At 28.5% G+C, this 13,177-nt stretch overlaps 1 protein-coding gene across 6 annotated transcripts; it reads left to right on the forward strand.

Moving 5' to 3' along the window:
* Positions 1-77: 77 nt before the first annotated feature.
* Positions 78-11,201, forward strand: Nak (Numb-associated kinase). 6 transcript variants are annotated; one of them, XM_035885474.2, is made up of 13 exons: positions 78-497; positions 1,384-1,499; positions 1,732-1,865; positions 1,945-2,056; positions 2,126-2,329; positions 2,413-2,516; positions 2,590-2,722; positions 2,812-3,424; positions 3,506-3,854; positions 4,057-4,207; positions 4,534-4,783; positions 4,941-4,988; positions 8,677-11,200. In XM_035885474.2, exons 1-13 carry the CDS (start codon positions 383-385, stop codon positions 10,665-10,667), a joined length of 4,320 nt encoding a protein of 1,439 aa, XP_035741367.2. In that variant the 5' UTR covers positions 78-382; the 3' UTR covers positions 10,668-11,200. The 6 variants fall into 6 exon arrangements, with proteins under 6 accessions (XP_035741367.2, XP_035741365.2, XP_035741366.2 ...); XM_035885472.2 differs by having other exon boundaries at positions 79-497; positions 4,057-4,216; positions 8,677-11,197; XM_035885473.2 differs by having other exon boundaries at positions 79-497; positions 4,057-4,216; positions 4,944-4,988; positions 8,677-11,197.
* Positions 11,202-13,177: the final 1,976 nt, after the last annotated feature.

Below are 13,177 nucleotides of genomic sequence, written 5' to 3' on the forward strand. Positions count from 1 at the left end.
TTCAGCGCGCGACAATCCGCGTTTTGACGTTTGACCGGAAGTTGTGCACATATGTTTCCTCCGAGATGGTATCTACGAGAAAGCGCAGACGCAGTGCGTATAGCCTGAATATGTCGGCTAGCTGAAAATACGTTAGCCTGTTATCATGATCAAGACGATTTCGCTTGGTTAAGTTTGTCGTGCGAGATAAAAGGTTTTCGATGGTTTAATAGAGCTTATAATCGTGGAAAAGATAAGTCAAAAGGAGCAGGATTTGAACGCGAAGAGTGAGAGAAGATCTGTTCGAGGATCGGCATATCGTACGGCGGTAAAAGTGAAAAAGTAGCGCGAGGCCTTATGTCAAGTCAGCTAGGTGTTGGGAGGGCCAACGACGTGTGCCAATATGAAGAAGCTCTTTTCGAAGATCGAAAACACGTCGAAGGAACCCAACAGTTATTTAGGAAAGGTGTTCGTAGTTGGACGATACACTGTAACCGTCGAAGAGGTTCTGGCGGAAGGTAGATATCTCTATATGTATCTTTCTACCAGCCTTGGATTTTCTGCCTTCCAAATACGCCTCTACCCGCCCCTCACCTTATCTCCCCTCCCTCCTTTTAATGAAGACTTTACAATCCACAGTTTTTTCTTTTAACTCGAATATTTCCGATTTTTATCCGATAATCTAATCTTTGTTGCACGACTTTCTTTCCTTTTACAACAAATTATTATCTACTTTCTTCTATTATTTCTCTCTACGTCTTTACAAATATATCATTTCAAGACCACAATTATCGGCACAAGATCGCGTACAACTTTTCTCGCAATACTCGCTAAACCAATTTGATCAAATTCGAATATTTAACTACGTAATCTCGTTCGAGGATTCATTAAGATGACATTTTATCGATTTTTAATAGACGAATTGTTTATTTTGCAATATTGAGCGGTCGATGTTTCATCGATACTATGTTTATATATTGCATAAGGTATACGGCAATAAGGCATAGTTAAGATCGTACAAATTTAGATGTAGTGATATTTCTTTGATTGAATAACAAATGAATAGATCACGTTGTATTAATACTACTTATTGCCTACCGTAGTTATATTGTAATATGATTTAATGTCGTCGTTTTAATACATTTTTTTTTATTTTCTTTTATTTTCTTTTTTTTTTACAATGGTATACTCATTTAATATGCGCACGCATACACGTACGATACACGCGTAATTTATTTTGATATGTTTTCCTGTTAACAAATATTATGATATTTTCATAGAATGTATAAACAATTAAAAATGCATTTATACCAATCTACTCACTTGGTACACTTGTATTACAAAGTTATTACTACATAAATATATTATATAAATTCTAATAAATATATTTGATAACCTTTACAGGCGGATTTGCCATAGTATTTTTGGTCAAAGCTTCGACCGGGCGATATGCACTTAAACGTATGTACGTGAATAACGAACACGATCTCAATGTATGCAAAAGGGAAATACAAATTGCTGTGAGTAAAAAGATTGCTGCGACAAAAAAGAAAGAAATAATGTGCTTATTATTTTATAGTACTCGTAAGAATTTTTAACATTGGAGACGTTTTATAAAAGTGACTTTTAAAGCGTAATAACTATTTTAGTTCCTTGTTTATGTTCATTTTTTTTTAAGACCAAAAAAAAAAGATCGATAAATTGAATAAATTTTATCTTTATGGTGTTTGTGTATTTTGTGCTTTCTTATAGAGCAATCTGAGCGGACACAAGAATATTATAGGATATGTAGATAGTAGTATCACACATACAGGTGGAGGAGTTCACGAGCTTTTACTTTTGATGCCTTATTGTAAATCTCAAGTTCTTCAGATGATGAACAATAGGTAAATATAATATTGTGACTAATTTAGAACCACAAATCGTTTATATATTCTTTCACAAACTGGAATATAAATTTACTAGATTGCAGACTGGTTTTAATGAATCAGAAATCCTTCAAATTTTTTGTGACGTTTGTGAGGCTGTATCTCGGCTACATCATTGTCAAACACCCATTATCCACAGAGATCTAAAGGTGAACTATTCATAATCTAATATAATAATAGTTCTCAAAATAGCAATATTCATATGTATATTTTCATAGGTTGAAAACATACTATTTGCCGATTCTGGGAATTATGTTCTTTGTGATTTTGGTTCAGCAACAGGAAAAGTTCTCAATCCTAGTATTCTAGGAGCTGCGATTGTCGAAGAAGAAATTAAAAAATATACAACTTTAAGTTATAGAGCACCGGAGATGGTTGACATGTATTGCGGGAAACCTATAACTACAAAAGCAGATATATGGGTAAATTATTGGTTTTGATGTTATTTTTTATTTTGTTGTTTTTGTTTTAAAATAACTCTTATTCCTTATACGTCCTGTTTTAGGCCCTAGGTTGTTTGCTGTATAAATTATGTTTCTTTACTTTACCATTTGGTGAAAGTACACTTGCCATACAGTCTGGTAACTTTACAATACCAGATAATTCAAGGTATGTAACAATGTATGTAATGAATAAAATTCTTATAATTTATGAAATATTATTATGGAACTTGTTTTTATAGATATAGTAAAGCTCTTCATTGTTTAATTCGATATATGTTGGAACCTGATCCAGATATTAGACCTGACATTTATCAAGTTTCAGCGATTGCTTTCCAAATTCAAGGAAAAGAATGTCCTGTTCAAAATCTACATGTAAGTTGTATCTCGCTAAAACTATTTCTAGTTTTCATACTATACGTATTAAGTTATCATTTTTTATGTATTTACTTTACCTTTTATAGAAAACTCCAACACCTACGTTAGATTCTTTGCCATGTCCTTTAATGGAAAATGATAATATTAAAAGATCATCATCTGTTAGAACTCCCAAACCTACACCTGTTACAACTGTAGAGGGTACCTCTGTTACTCCTAGACAAAGACCAAAAGGACAAGCTGTGAGCACAGGTCCTATAAACTTAAGTGGTCAAATAGTAGGACAAATATCAGGGCAAGGTAGTCAAATGCAACAACAAAACCCTGCTGGAATTACTCTTCAACAAATTACACCAATGAATACAACTTCAACTTATTTAGGCCAAAATGTACAAAATATTCAGACACTTCCAGTGAATCCTCAACAATCATTGCAACTGTCCACGCAATCGTCTTTTGGTCAAGTTTCACCACATGTTTGTACTCCAAATCAAAATGTTTCTTTTGCACAGTCACAAGGCAAGCAAACACAGTATAGTCAATCGCAGAGTCCTATGATTAATCATTCTCCTATGACTCGTCAAAGTCCTGTATCTGCTCAAGATAAAAATTCATATTATTTTGAATCGAGGCAACACGAACAAAGATCTACCACAAATATAAATGAGGAAAACTTGGAAGCATTATTTCCCCCATCACGTAATTTCAGTTATATTAATTTATTTAATAAACTCTTTTAGATGATACCAATATTAACATTTCTATTTAATATATTTACAGGCTATCCAGATCCTTTTAAGGATGATACTCGTACAATGCCACCTCCTACAAAAATACCACCACCTGTTGCACCTAAACCTGGATCTACTAAAGTTTTGCAAAAACTATCAAATTCTACAAATAGTTCATCTTCAAAAGTCGTGCCTATGACATTACCATCAAAATTAAATATTCAAACTGGGCCTAATAGAACAAGTTCATCAACAACTCCACCAGTTTTGCCCAAACCTGTTAACAAGACAGAAAGTTTGAGCCAAAGTATAAGCTCTAGTACATCACCACCTGATAGTCCAACATCAAATTCATCGAGACATAGAAGAAATGTCAGTGATACTAGCGCTTTCAATAAGTAAGCTCGTATTGATATCATTACTAATTTTGTTTATTCAATATTCATAAATAACAATGCTTTTAACACATTCATAATTTTAAGATATCTGTTTATTTGACTTGTACTTTCTTTTTATATAATTTCATCATGGAATGTTTAAAGACTACAATAGTTGCTTCACAACTTCCCATCTGTCAAAGCTGTTTTATTTATATTACAGCGGCCATTTCGATGTTCACAGAGCGTTTGCAACTGAGACAACCCAATTCTTAGCACCGTATGAAGTTTCAGTCAAATTGCGCTCGGAAGACATAACATCTCCTGAAGTACCAATCGATACAAAACCTTGTATAGGAACGAGTGCCTCGCATGTACGTGTTGTAAGTATATGTAGCGCACAGTTTTATTTGGTTCCATGTTAACCCTTTTAAATTTATTTGAATATTATTTTTAAAAATATGTTTGCACATCTTGTAAAAATTTTATTTTGCTTCAGCTTTTATAATTTAAAATATCGGAATTGCTTTGTATATGTTTATTTATTTAATATGACCTCATTTTAGCTTCTTTTTAAAGTTATTATATATTCCTTATTTATTTTTTGCACTATTAATTAAGAAAATCAAAATAATAAAAGAGATATTTAAATCTGTAAATATTCATAAATTATAAAAACGGCTTTATATATTTTTATCAGGGAGAGCTTTCAAGTTTGATAGGATCAGAAGGTAGATCATTGAATACTGAAATGGCTGCTTGGAATCCATTTGAAGATGTGCAACCTTTTGGTCAATTAACGGAAGATCATATCTTTGGCGCTGAATTTGATAAAATTCGAAGAGGTAGTAACACCAGCATTAGTTGCGTAAAGAGTCGTGAAAGTCTTGTTATGACTTATTCTGAATTACCTGAAGATCCATTTGAATCAGCACCATTCACTCTGCCAAGTAAGTCTGCGATTGCACTTTCAAAAACTAATTATAACTTCAAATATTTAGAGCATTTGTAAAATATAATTTTCGTAATTCAATATTTCTAATATGTCAAACTCAATGTCAAATTTTATAAATGTTTACATACATTAACATCGAAATTTTGTTTTAGCAGGAAAGAAGAACAAAATTGGATCAAAAGCTGCAGCAGTTGCTGGAGGTAATGCATGAAATCCTTTTTTAATATCTTTACCTTTCTTTTTCTCTCTAGAATTATTAGTGATAACTTATATCACAAATATATATATATATATATATATATATATATATATATATAAACTTTGTAATTTAATTTCTGTTTTATAACTTATTTCTTAAACTCTTAGAGATATTTGTATACTGCTTCTTGAATGTTTTTGCTTATTGATAACGTACTTTTTCATACTGGTTATTAAGGAAATGTGATTTTTTTACAAAAGGAAAAGATACGAGCCAAAAGTTATTTTGAAACTGAACAACTAAGTATAATTTAATTGCACAGAAAAATAGATATTAATTTTCTAAAACTAATACTATTTACTTTATCTACATTTTCTTTTTTCTATTTACACTTTAATTATTAATGTTTCTTTGTCGTTTATAAAAGTTAAAACCGACTGTGATGCAACAAATACCTTTTGCAAGAATAAGGATGAGTGTGTACTTGCGAGTAATTACAACTTCTAAAGCTACTTTAACATACAAATAACTACTTTTCTTGCTTTTCAATATATCAAATTTATATCACAATTTCACAATGTCGACGACCAATGTTAAAATTTCATTTTTATCCAAAAAATTACTTTTTTATTTCAAATATTTTCATTTCTTTACATTTTGGCAATAGATTTATATACATAGACATGTAAGCCATATTAGATCAAACAGTTGTAATATTGGTCGTCCTAATTGTTGTATTGAAACATAAAGTCTGATAAGAAACAAATTTATTTTTATTTTCACACTTGTTTTTAAGAATATTACTTTTTAATTTTACTTGAATTACCAAAGAATAAACTATAGACTCTGAAAATTAATTACTAATTACTTAATATAAAACTAATGATTTGGTAATATCGTTAATTTAAAAAGAAAAATAGACACATAATTTGGAATGTTCAAAATTATAAATACAAAAAACATAAAAAGATTATACATGAGTTTCATAAAGAAGTCTAGTCCACAAATAATAAGATATAATTATGAAAAATAAGTTTTGACTTTACATATAATAAATTCACGTATAGTTACCTTCAAAATATTCATGAGATAAATTAAAACGTGGGGTACTTAATTGGAGGTAATCTTTATGAAAATATATGGAGTTTATATAGTTGCTTGGAAAGGTATTAAATATTAATTATCTTGTCAAATGATTATTAGTAATCCATATATACATGTGCTGCGTTTTCTATGTTAGTGTAAAATTCATGGACAATTCATATTTTTCATAAATATATTTGTTAAAGAATAATTAAAAAAATTTTTTGCGACTTATTAAATGTAGTACATATTGCTATATATATCCATATTAAATTTTTAACAGTTTGATAAAGCATAAGAGTATTTGTAAAGAATATATTGTGATATCATTTTTACTCAGTTATTGTTATGCTTGCTTATAAACAAGATACTATAATATCTTCATATACAACAATATATTTATTTTTAACAGGAATAGAAAGATTTTCAGGAATTAAATGCATAATACATCGAATATTAGATTCATGTTAGGTGCAGTATGTTATCTATGTTATCAAAGTTACAATGTTTATCAATAATTGTTCAAATATTATGAACTTATATATAAGGTGATAGAAATTTAGATAGAAATTTTAACTTTATAATAGTTGTTCCTATTTAAAATACCAGATAATATGAATTTTCATTTTCTTTTTTCTTTGTTTGGTTTTCTTTTTCTTTTTTCTAAATTAAAAGGAACAATATATATATATATATATATATATAAATAAATATTAACTATACGTTATAAAATACATAAACTGTTTTGTTATTACAAATATGTATACATATAATGTGATATATATTGCTATAGGGTAAAGTATAATATCTTGTTCATATGAATATGTGCACACATATTGTTCATGATTACCAAATATATTGTGGTAATCACATAGAATTCATATTGAGGGAAGAAAAGGTTCAAAGGTACAATTCAGAACTGTGTCATAAAAATGATTAATTACTTTAATATAAATAAAGTGCTTGAAATGAAGTTATATAGTTTTTTATGGAATACACTTGTTTGAATAATTTACTCCTAAGCATGCTGATAATATTGTAGATATAAATAGGTACTGGAGATCACAATGAACTAATTCTTCCCGTATTAAAATACCTATGTATACACATATACTCTGTGTGTATGTATACATATGTGTATATACGAATATAAAAGTTATGTATAACTTAGTCTAACAACTTCATTAAACTGTAAGTGTGTAAGTATTCTAGACTACTCAAAGTATAAATTAAAGGTAATGATAGCTTGTATATGTGCTTATTTCTGTGAACAGAATTTCTGCAAAATCAAATTTATCTGTCCACTGTCTGGAACAACCTAATGAGTTTGGGAGGCACAAAACTTTTGGTTGATTTCTGAAAATTCTATTAACTATTTATGCAATTTAATGTCTTTATCTTGCATTGTCCGCCTTCCATGTTGTTTCTAATGTTACTGGTATCTCGGATATTCTAACATGGTGAGTTAATTGCATTGTTGCAAGGTTCATTCTGTTTATTAATACAGCAAATTCAGCATGCTATTTTTTATCATTTCGATGATAGAAGCCATAAACTAAAAATAATGCTATAAAATGAAAGCACTATGAGGGGTTGACAATCTTGGACATTTCTGTTTCTGCTGTATTAGAAGTGATTATGTTACAGCAATAAATATATACATTAGCATATGGAGTATTCTTTTTTGCAATTAGTATTACTATAAAACGCAGCAATTCTTTGTTTAATTGACAATATGGAACCGATACTCAATAGTGACAATCAATTAACTTAAGTATCCTATATATTTTTATTAGAAATATATATATATATATATACATATACATATATATATGTATATATATATATATATATATATATATATACATATATATGTATATGTTTATTCAAAGTATTACTGCGTTTTTAATACAAGCCCTTGACCCCCAAAATCTGATTAGGACTGTTCCAGACGCAATGGTGGAGGTACTAACATAATTTTGGATACAATTTAATTCCCTGAAATTTATTTAATGACTATTTCTTTATATCTGATAACATCAAATTTAAATAGATTTAGATTTAAATTATATTATAAAAGAGAAGATAGCACATTACATTTTATCATAACACATTCTCTGCAGCAGACCTAATCAGATATATCCTTCGTTTAAATTTTTTAAGTATACTTCTTTTTATTCTTTTTTTTTATACTGTATATATATTATAAAATCACAGTTCCTTATATAAAATTAACATTTTTTATCAGTAAATGTATACTTAGTAATTAATGTTAGTACTATATAAGCTTGTACATATATTCCTTGGAATTAAGGATATTGTAAAAAATGTATTATTGTACGTATAACAAAAAGGAAAAAAAAATCGTGTTACATAATAACAGTTCAGGTGCAATCGAATATAACTATAATAAAAGCACAATATATTAAAATTAGATAATAGTGTAAAATGTACATAGGTAAGTATAAGATTCAATTAAGTTATAAAAAGAGCTATGCTTATAGGGAAGTTATTTATTTAATAGTTAAAACATAACTATTCTTTTTAATTGTCTAAACATAAATTAAAAACTTTTTTGAAGAAAAATGTGATATTTTATTTTTCAGGAAGGATACAAAATAATAATATTAGGGTGCCTTTAAAACAATGGAATTCAGGGGTAAAACAGGATGGAATGGATGATGAAGCATCATTGCTTACCGAATCTAATCCCATTTCTCCACCTTTTGTCCGAGCTCCAATTGAAGATCGTTCAAAATATGAAAAATTAGCTTTTAATGCAGATGAAATATCAAGTGATAGTGATAAGGATGTAGCTCTAGAACGAGTGAAAAAGAAGAAAAAAAGAGTGAAAACCGTACTGAGTAGGAAGAAAAAAATGAATCAAGATTTAAATAATACTAATGTAGAATATGAATCTGATGATTCCATAGGTTCTGCTAGCGATCTGAAAGCAATAAATGATGAAGAGTGTAATCAAGAAAATGATGATGAACAAAAGAAAATAGATGAAACAATCTCAGAAAGTGTACGTACTTGTGGAAGTTCAGCATATCATGCAGAATGTGAATCTGTTGCAACGCATGAAGAGGAATATAGAATGAAAAAGACAAAAAAACATCACCATACTCAACACCTACCGACTATTGATTCAGATCCCGTTGTAGGACATCAATATGGAGAAAAACCTTTATTATTGGATGATGAATTAGATCCCGAATCTAAACCAGAACAATCTCATGGAGATCCATTTGTTGGTTTCCAGTATGGATCAAAACCTTTGCTATTAGATGCTAATAGTTCGTCGGATGAAAATGATAAATTAAGGTCATTAAATAATGGTGTTTGGAAAATAGAAGATGATGTATTTGCATTAGCACCATTTCCAAGATCTAGTAGCTCTAGAAAAAGTAGTGATAGTCGTGATAGCGGACGTAAACATTTTGGAGAAAACAGTATTACAAACTCTCCTCAAAATTCAAATTTGGTAACACCTATATCCAGTTCTCCAGTAACATCAGAGTTCTTAGGGAATGTAGAAAATAAAACTCAAGCTGAAATATTATCTGTATTACCTTCTAAAAATCTCACAGATATAAATATGAGTAAAAACAATTATGAAGTAGTAGATTTTACTCATTCGGTTCAACAATCACCAACCACAGCTCTTCTTTGTACTAATACTAATGAACAGGAAGATATGGAGAAAGATTTGTTTGGCTCTTCACCTTTCAGTCCAAGTGGTTTTACAAATCCCTTCAACAGTATGCAACAGTATATAAATGCTGAAACACATGATCAACCAATCTCTGCATTTATAAATTCACCTTCTTCTTATGTTAATTATGCTAATATCACTTCGCGACCTTATAGAACTGCAGATAATCATTGTACAGGCAATTCACCAATTATTTCTAATTCTAAACTTGGTGCTGTGATCAGTAATACAGAAAAATTGAATATGGAGTCTTCCAAAGATCTTTTTGGATCTGTACCTTTTGAAGAATTTGCAAATTTGCGAATGAGTGAACAACAAAGGCCAACATCTCTACCATTATCACAGTCTCCGAACTTTGTGAAAAATTCATTAAATACTGTGTCAACATGTAACATACATTCGTCAAATGCTGTTCCAATAATACCAACAACACTACCAACGTATACAACAGTGCAACATACTACTACAATAGCAGTTCAGGCATTAAATAGCATTTCAAAATTAAGTATTACATCGGAATTAATCTCTCCTATGTCTCCAGAACCTTTAGTTACAGATAATCCATCAAAGCATAAGAAGGATAAATCAAAGTCCGATAAATCTAAATACCATCTTATCAATGAAAATCATGGTGATGTTGTCAATGTTCTACCTACTAAAATATCTCATAAAGTTAAATCTGCATCTCATAAAAAAAATCTGAAGATAAAAAAGGGCTCCGCAGCAACATCTGGTTTCAGTAATATGAGTTTTGAAGATTTTCCTAGTGATGACAATGATGAAAAACAAGTTAGAACAAAAGTAACACCTTTCGAGGTAATAAGAGAACCAGAAAAGAAATTTGGTTCATTAAAAAGACGAAGCAATCCATTTACCTGAGAAGAAATACAGCTGACTAATAGCCAAGGTATTTATTACTAATATGAGGAAGAGATATATATGCATTTGATTCTGTATTTTAATTAAACATTAGTATTCTAACAGAAAATATAGTCTCGAAATAGTATAATGATTTGTGTTACGTTGTGCAATCATATTCACAACGTAATTGAAAATACAATAAAAATGATTAAAGTTCTGGAAACAAAAATTATATATAATGATATATATGTTCATTATCATATATGCAATATTTTGATATTTGAAAAAGAACTTATTTATTCATAATTTGATAAAAAAAAAGTTATTGTTATGGATAATATATGTATGAAGAATTCAGATTTGTGGAAAAAATTAAGATCTCAAATTCGAGAAATTCGAGAACTATAATCATTCAATAGTCTTGAAATAAAATTTTGAAAAATTTTATTTTATATTTTTTTAAAAATAAATAGATCTTTTTAGTTGCTAATATTTAAAAACAATTTAATGGTAGAACCAGCAACATAATATAATATATAAAGGCAGAAAATACCAAGAAATACATAAGTGAAGAAAAATTAATTAATATTATAACTAATAAATACATTTAATGTGAATTTTTTTTCTCAAATATATATATATAAATATATATATAAATTTTTTTATTTAAGTCTTATATTTTTTCACAAATCAATAAGAAATATTTAATGTGATAGCAGCAGGTAGCTGCATATGTGTATACGATAAGGCATATGCAAGTATATACATATATTTATGCCTGACTGACAAATGGTGCGTTTTGTAAAGATGACTTATGAGAATTGGAAAATATTAATCCATATAATGTCATCTTTTAATTACTTTTTGCATTTCTAGAAGATTTGTACAGGCAAATAGAATTAAGGAAGTAATCACGTAAGTGGTAATATTAATTTATATGAAGATATATATACTTTCCAAGATGTTTTTAGACAAAACCAAGTTAAAACTTGGCAGCTCGATACCAAAAAAAGAAAAGCAAAAAATTTGGTAGAGGAAGCTTATGCATCTATTTTTGCAGCTAAGCATTTTCACTACATTTATACTTGGAAATTTGTAGATATCTATTAGTACAGTTTGCAAGATTAGCTGTTATAATACATCTTTTTCAGAAAACTTTTCTGAAAGGTTGTTAGTTACATGTATACACAAATAAAATTATAATATAAAATTTTGTCAATATAATGAAAATATGCATTGTATAAATAATATTTTCGCAAGAGGAATTTATGCAATAAAATATTCCTCTCAAAAAGTATGAAAAACATTGCTTGTAGATTTCACAGCTATAAAGGCGCAGATAATAGCATTAAGGACATTTATACATGGTCCTAATTAAAGATCTGCAATATGCAATACAGAAATATTAAAAAAAATATTTAAACTGTATTTGTCTTCATTGGTTTGCCTAAAATATTGCCTTATTACGTAAGACTGAATTGTTGTTTAACAATCAGTAATAATAATTAAATAATATTAAGCAAATAACTTTTGTCATTAATACTATATAATATCTACTTGCTAACACAAATTATATTTGCACATTTTGTAAAGATCAATTATTTGAAGACCAACATAAAATACATGACATGTTCTTCATATAAGATAATAAACTGTAATTCTTAGTAATACCAATATTTAAGATACGAAATTAGTTAAGAAACAACAGTATTTGGATCTTATTGCTATTTTCATATTACATATATGTATGCTTTTTATTAACGAATTTGCAAATTGATATTTATAACTTAGTTTTTAATAAAGTTTTTATTAAAGGAGCTTTTAAAAACTGCGATTTTTGAAGAAAGATAAATTAAAGCTTGGAATGTTGACTTATTTATTTGGAAATCACCCCTCATTGCTAATACTGCGCCTTTAATGATATATATTACGTCTGTGAAATTTAGTTCACTATTTAAAGAAGAAGACAATATAATAGAAATGTCTATAGCTAATATTTCTATGCGTTGGCATATATATACACATATACACACGATATATACACTCGATGCATAACATATGCAACATTATTGTAGATATTAACTCATATATAATTAGGTGCCTTCATTTATTATATAGCCATTCAAGCTTGTACTTTCCGCTGTTGTATAGAATAAGATTACTGATATAATAAAAAAAAAGAACGGAGTCAATTTTATGTCTACAATGTAAGATTTAACGTCCGAAAATTGTTTTCAATTCAGTTCCTATACATTACTGCGAAACCTTTGCAACACAAACTGTTATTAAACGTAGTTCTCAGAAAAAAAAAAAGAAAAAAAAAATTAAATGTGCGAATGTATTTATCACTTCACTTTATATGAGAACATAAATTTGAATACTATATAAATTAATAATTTAAATCTGTATAAATATATACAAGATGTCAGTAAAAAGGAATCCTTGAAATGCACAATAATTTGAGAAATGATATATAGACAAATTGTTTATAATAATCAATTAAAAATATATATTCTTTAGATATTTTC

This window comes from Vespa mandarinia, chromosome 23 (genome assembly GCF_050613455.1).
Source record: "Vespa mandarinia isolate Hongniang chromosome 23, ASM5061345v1, whole genome shotgun sequence".
Lineage (NCBI taxonomy): Eukaryota > Metazoa > Arthropoda > Insecta > Hymenoptera > Vespidae > Vespa > Vespa mandarinia.

Coding starts and splice junctions, on each gene's coding strand:
- Nak (XM_035885472.2), top strand. CDS start 383: ATGAAGAAGCTCTTTTCGAAGATCGAAAACACGTCGAAGGAACCCAAC. Junction 498..1,383: donor CGAAGAGGTTCTGGCGGAAG/GTAGATATCTCT, acceptor TAACCTTTACAG/GCGGATTTGCCATAGTATTT. Junction 4,784..4,940: donor AGCACCATTCACTCTGCCAA/GTAAGTCTGCGA, acceptor ATTTTGTTTTAG/CAGGAAAGAAGAACAAAATT.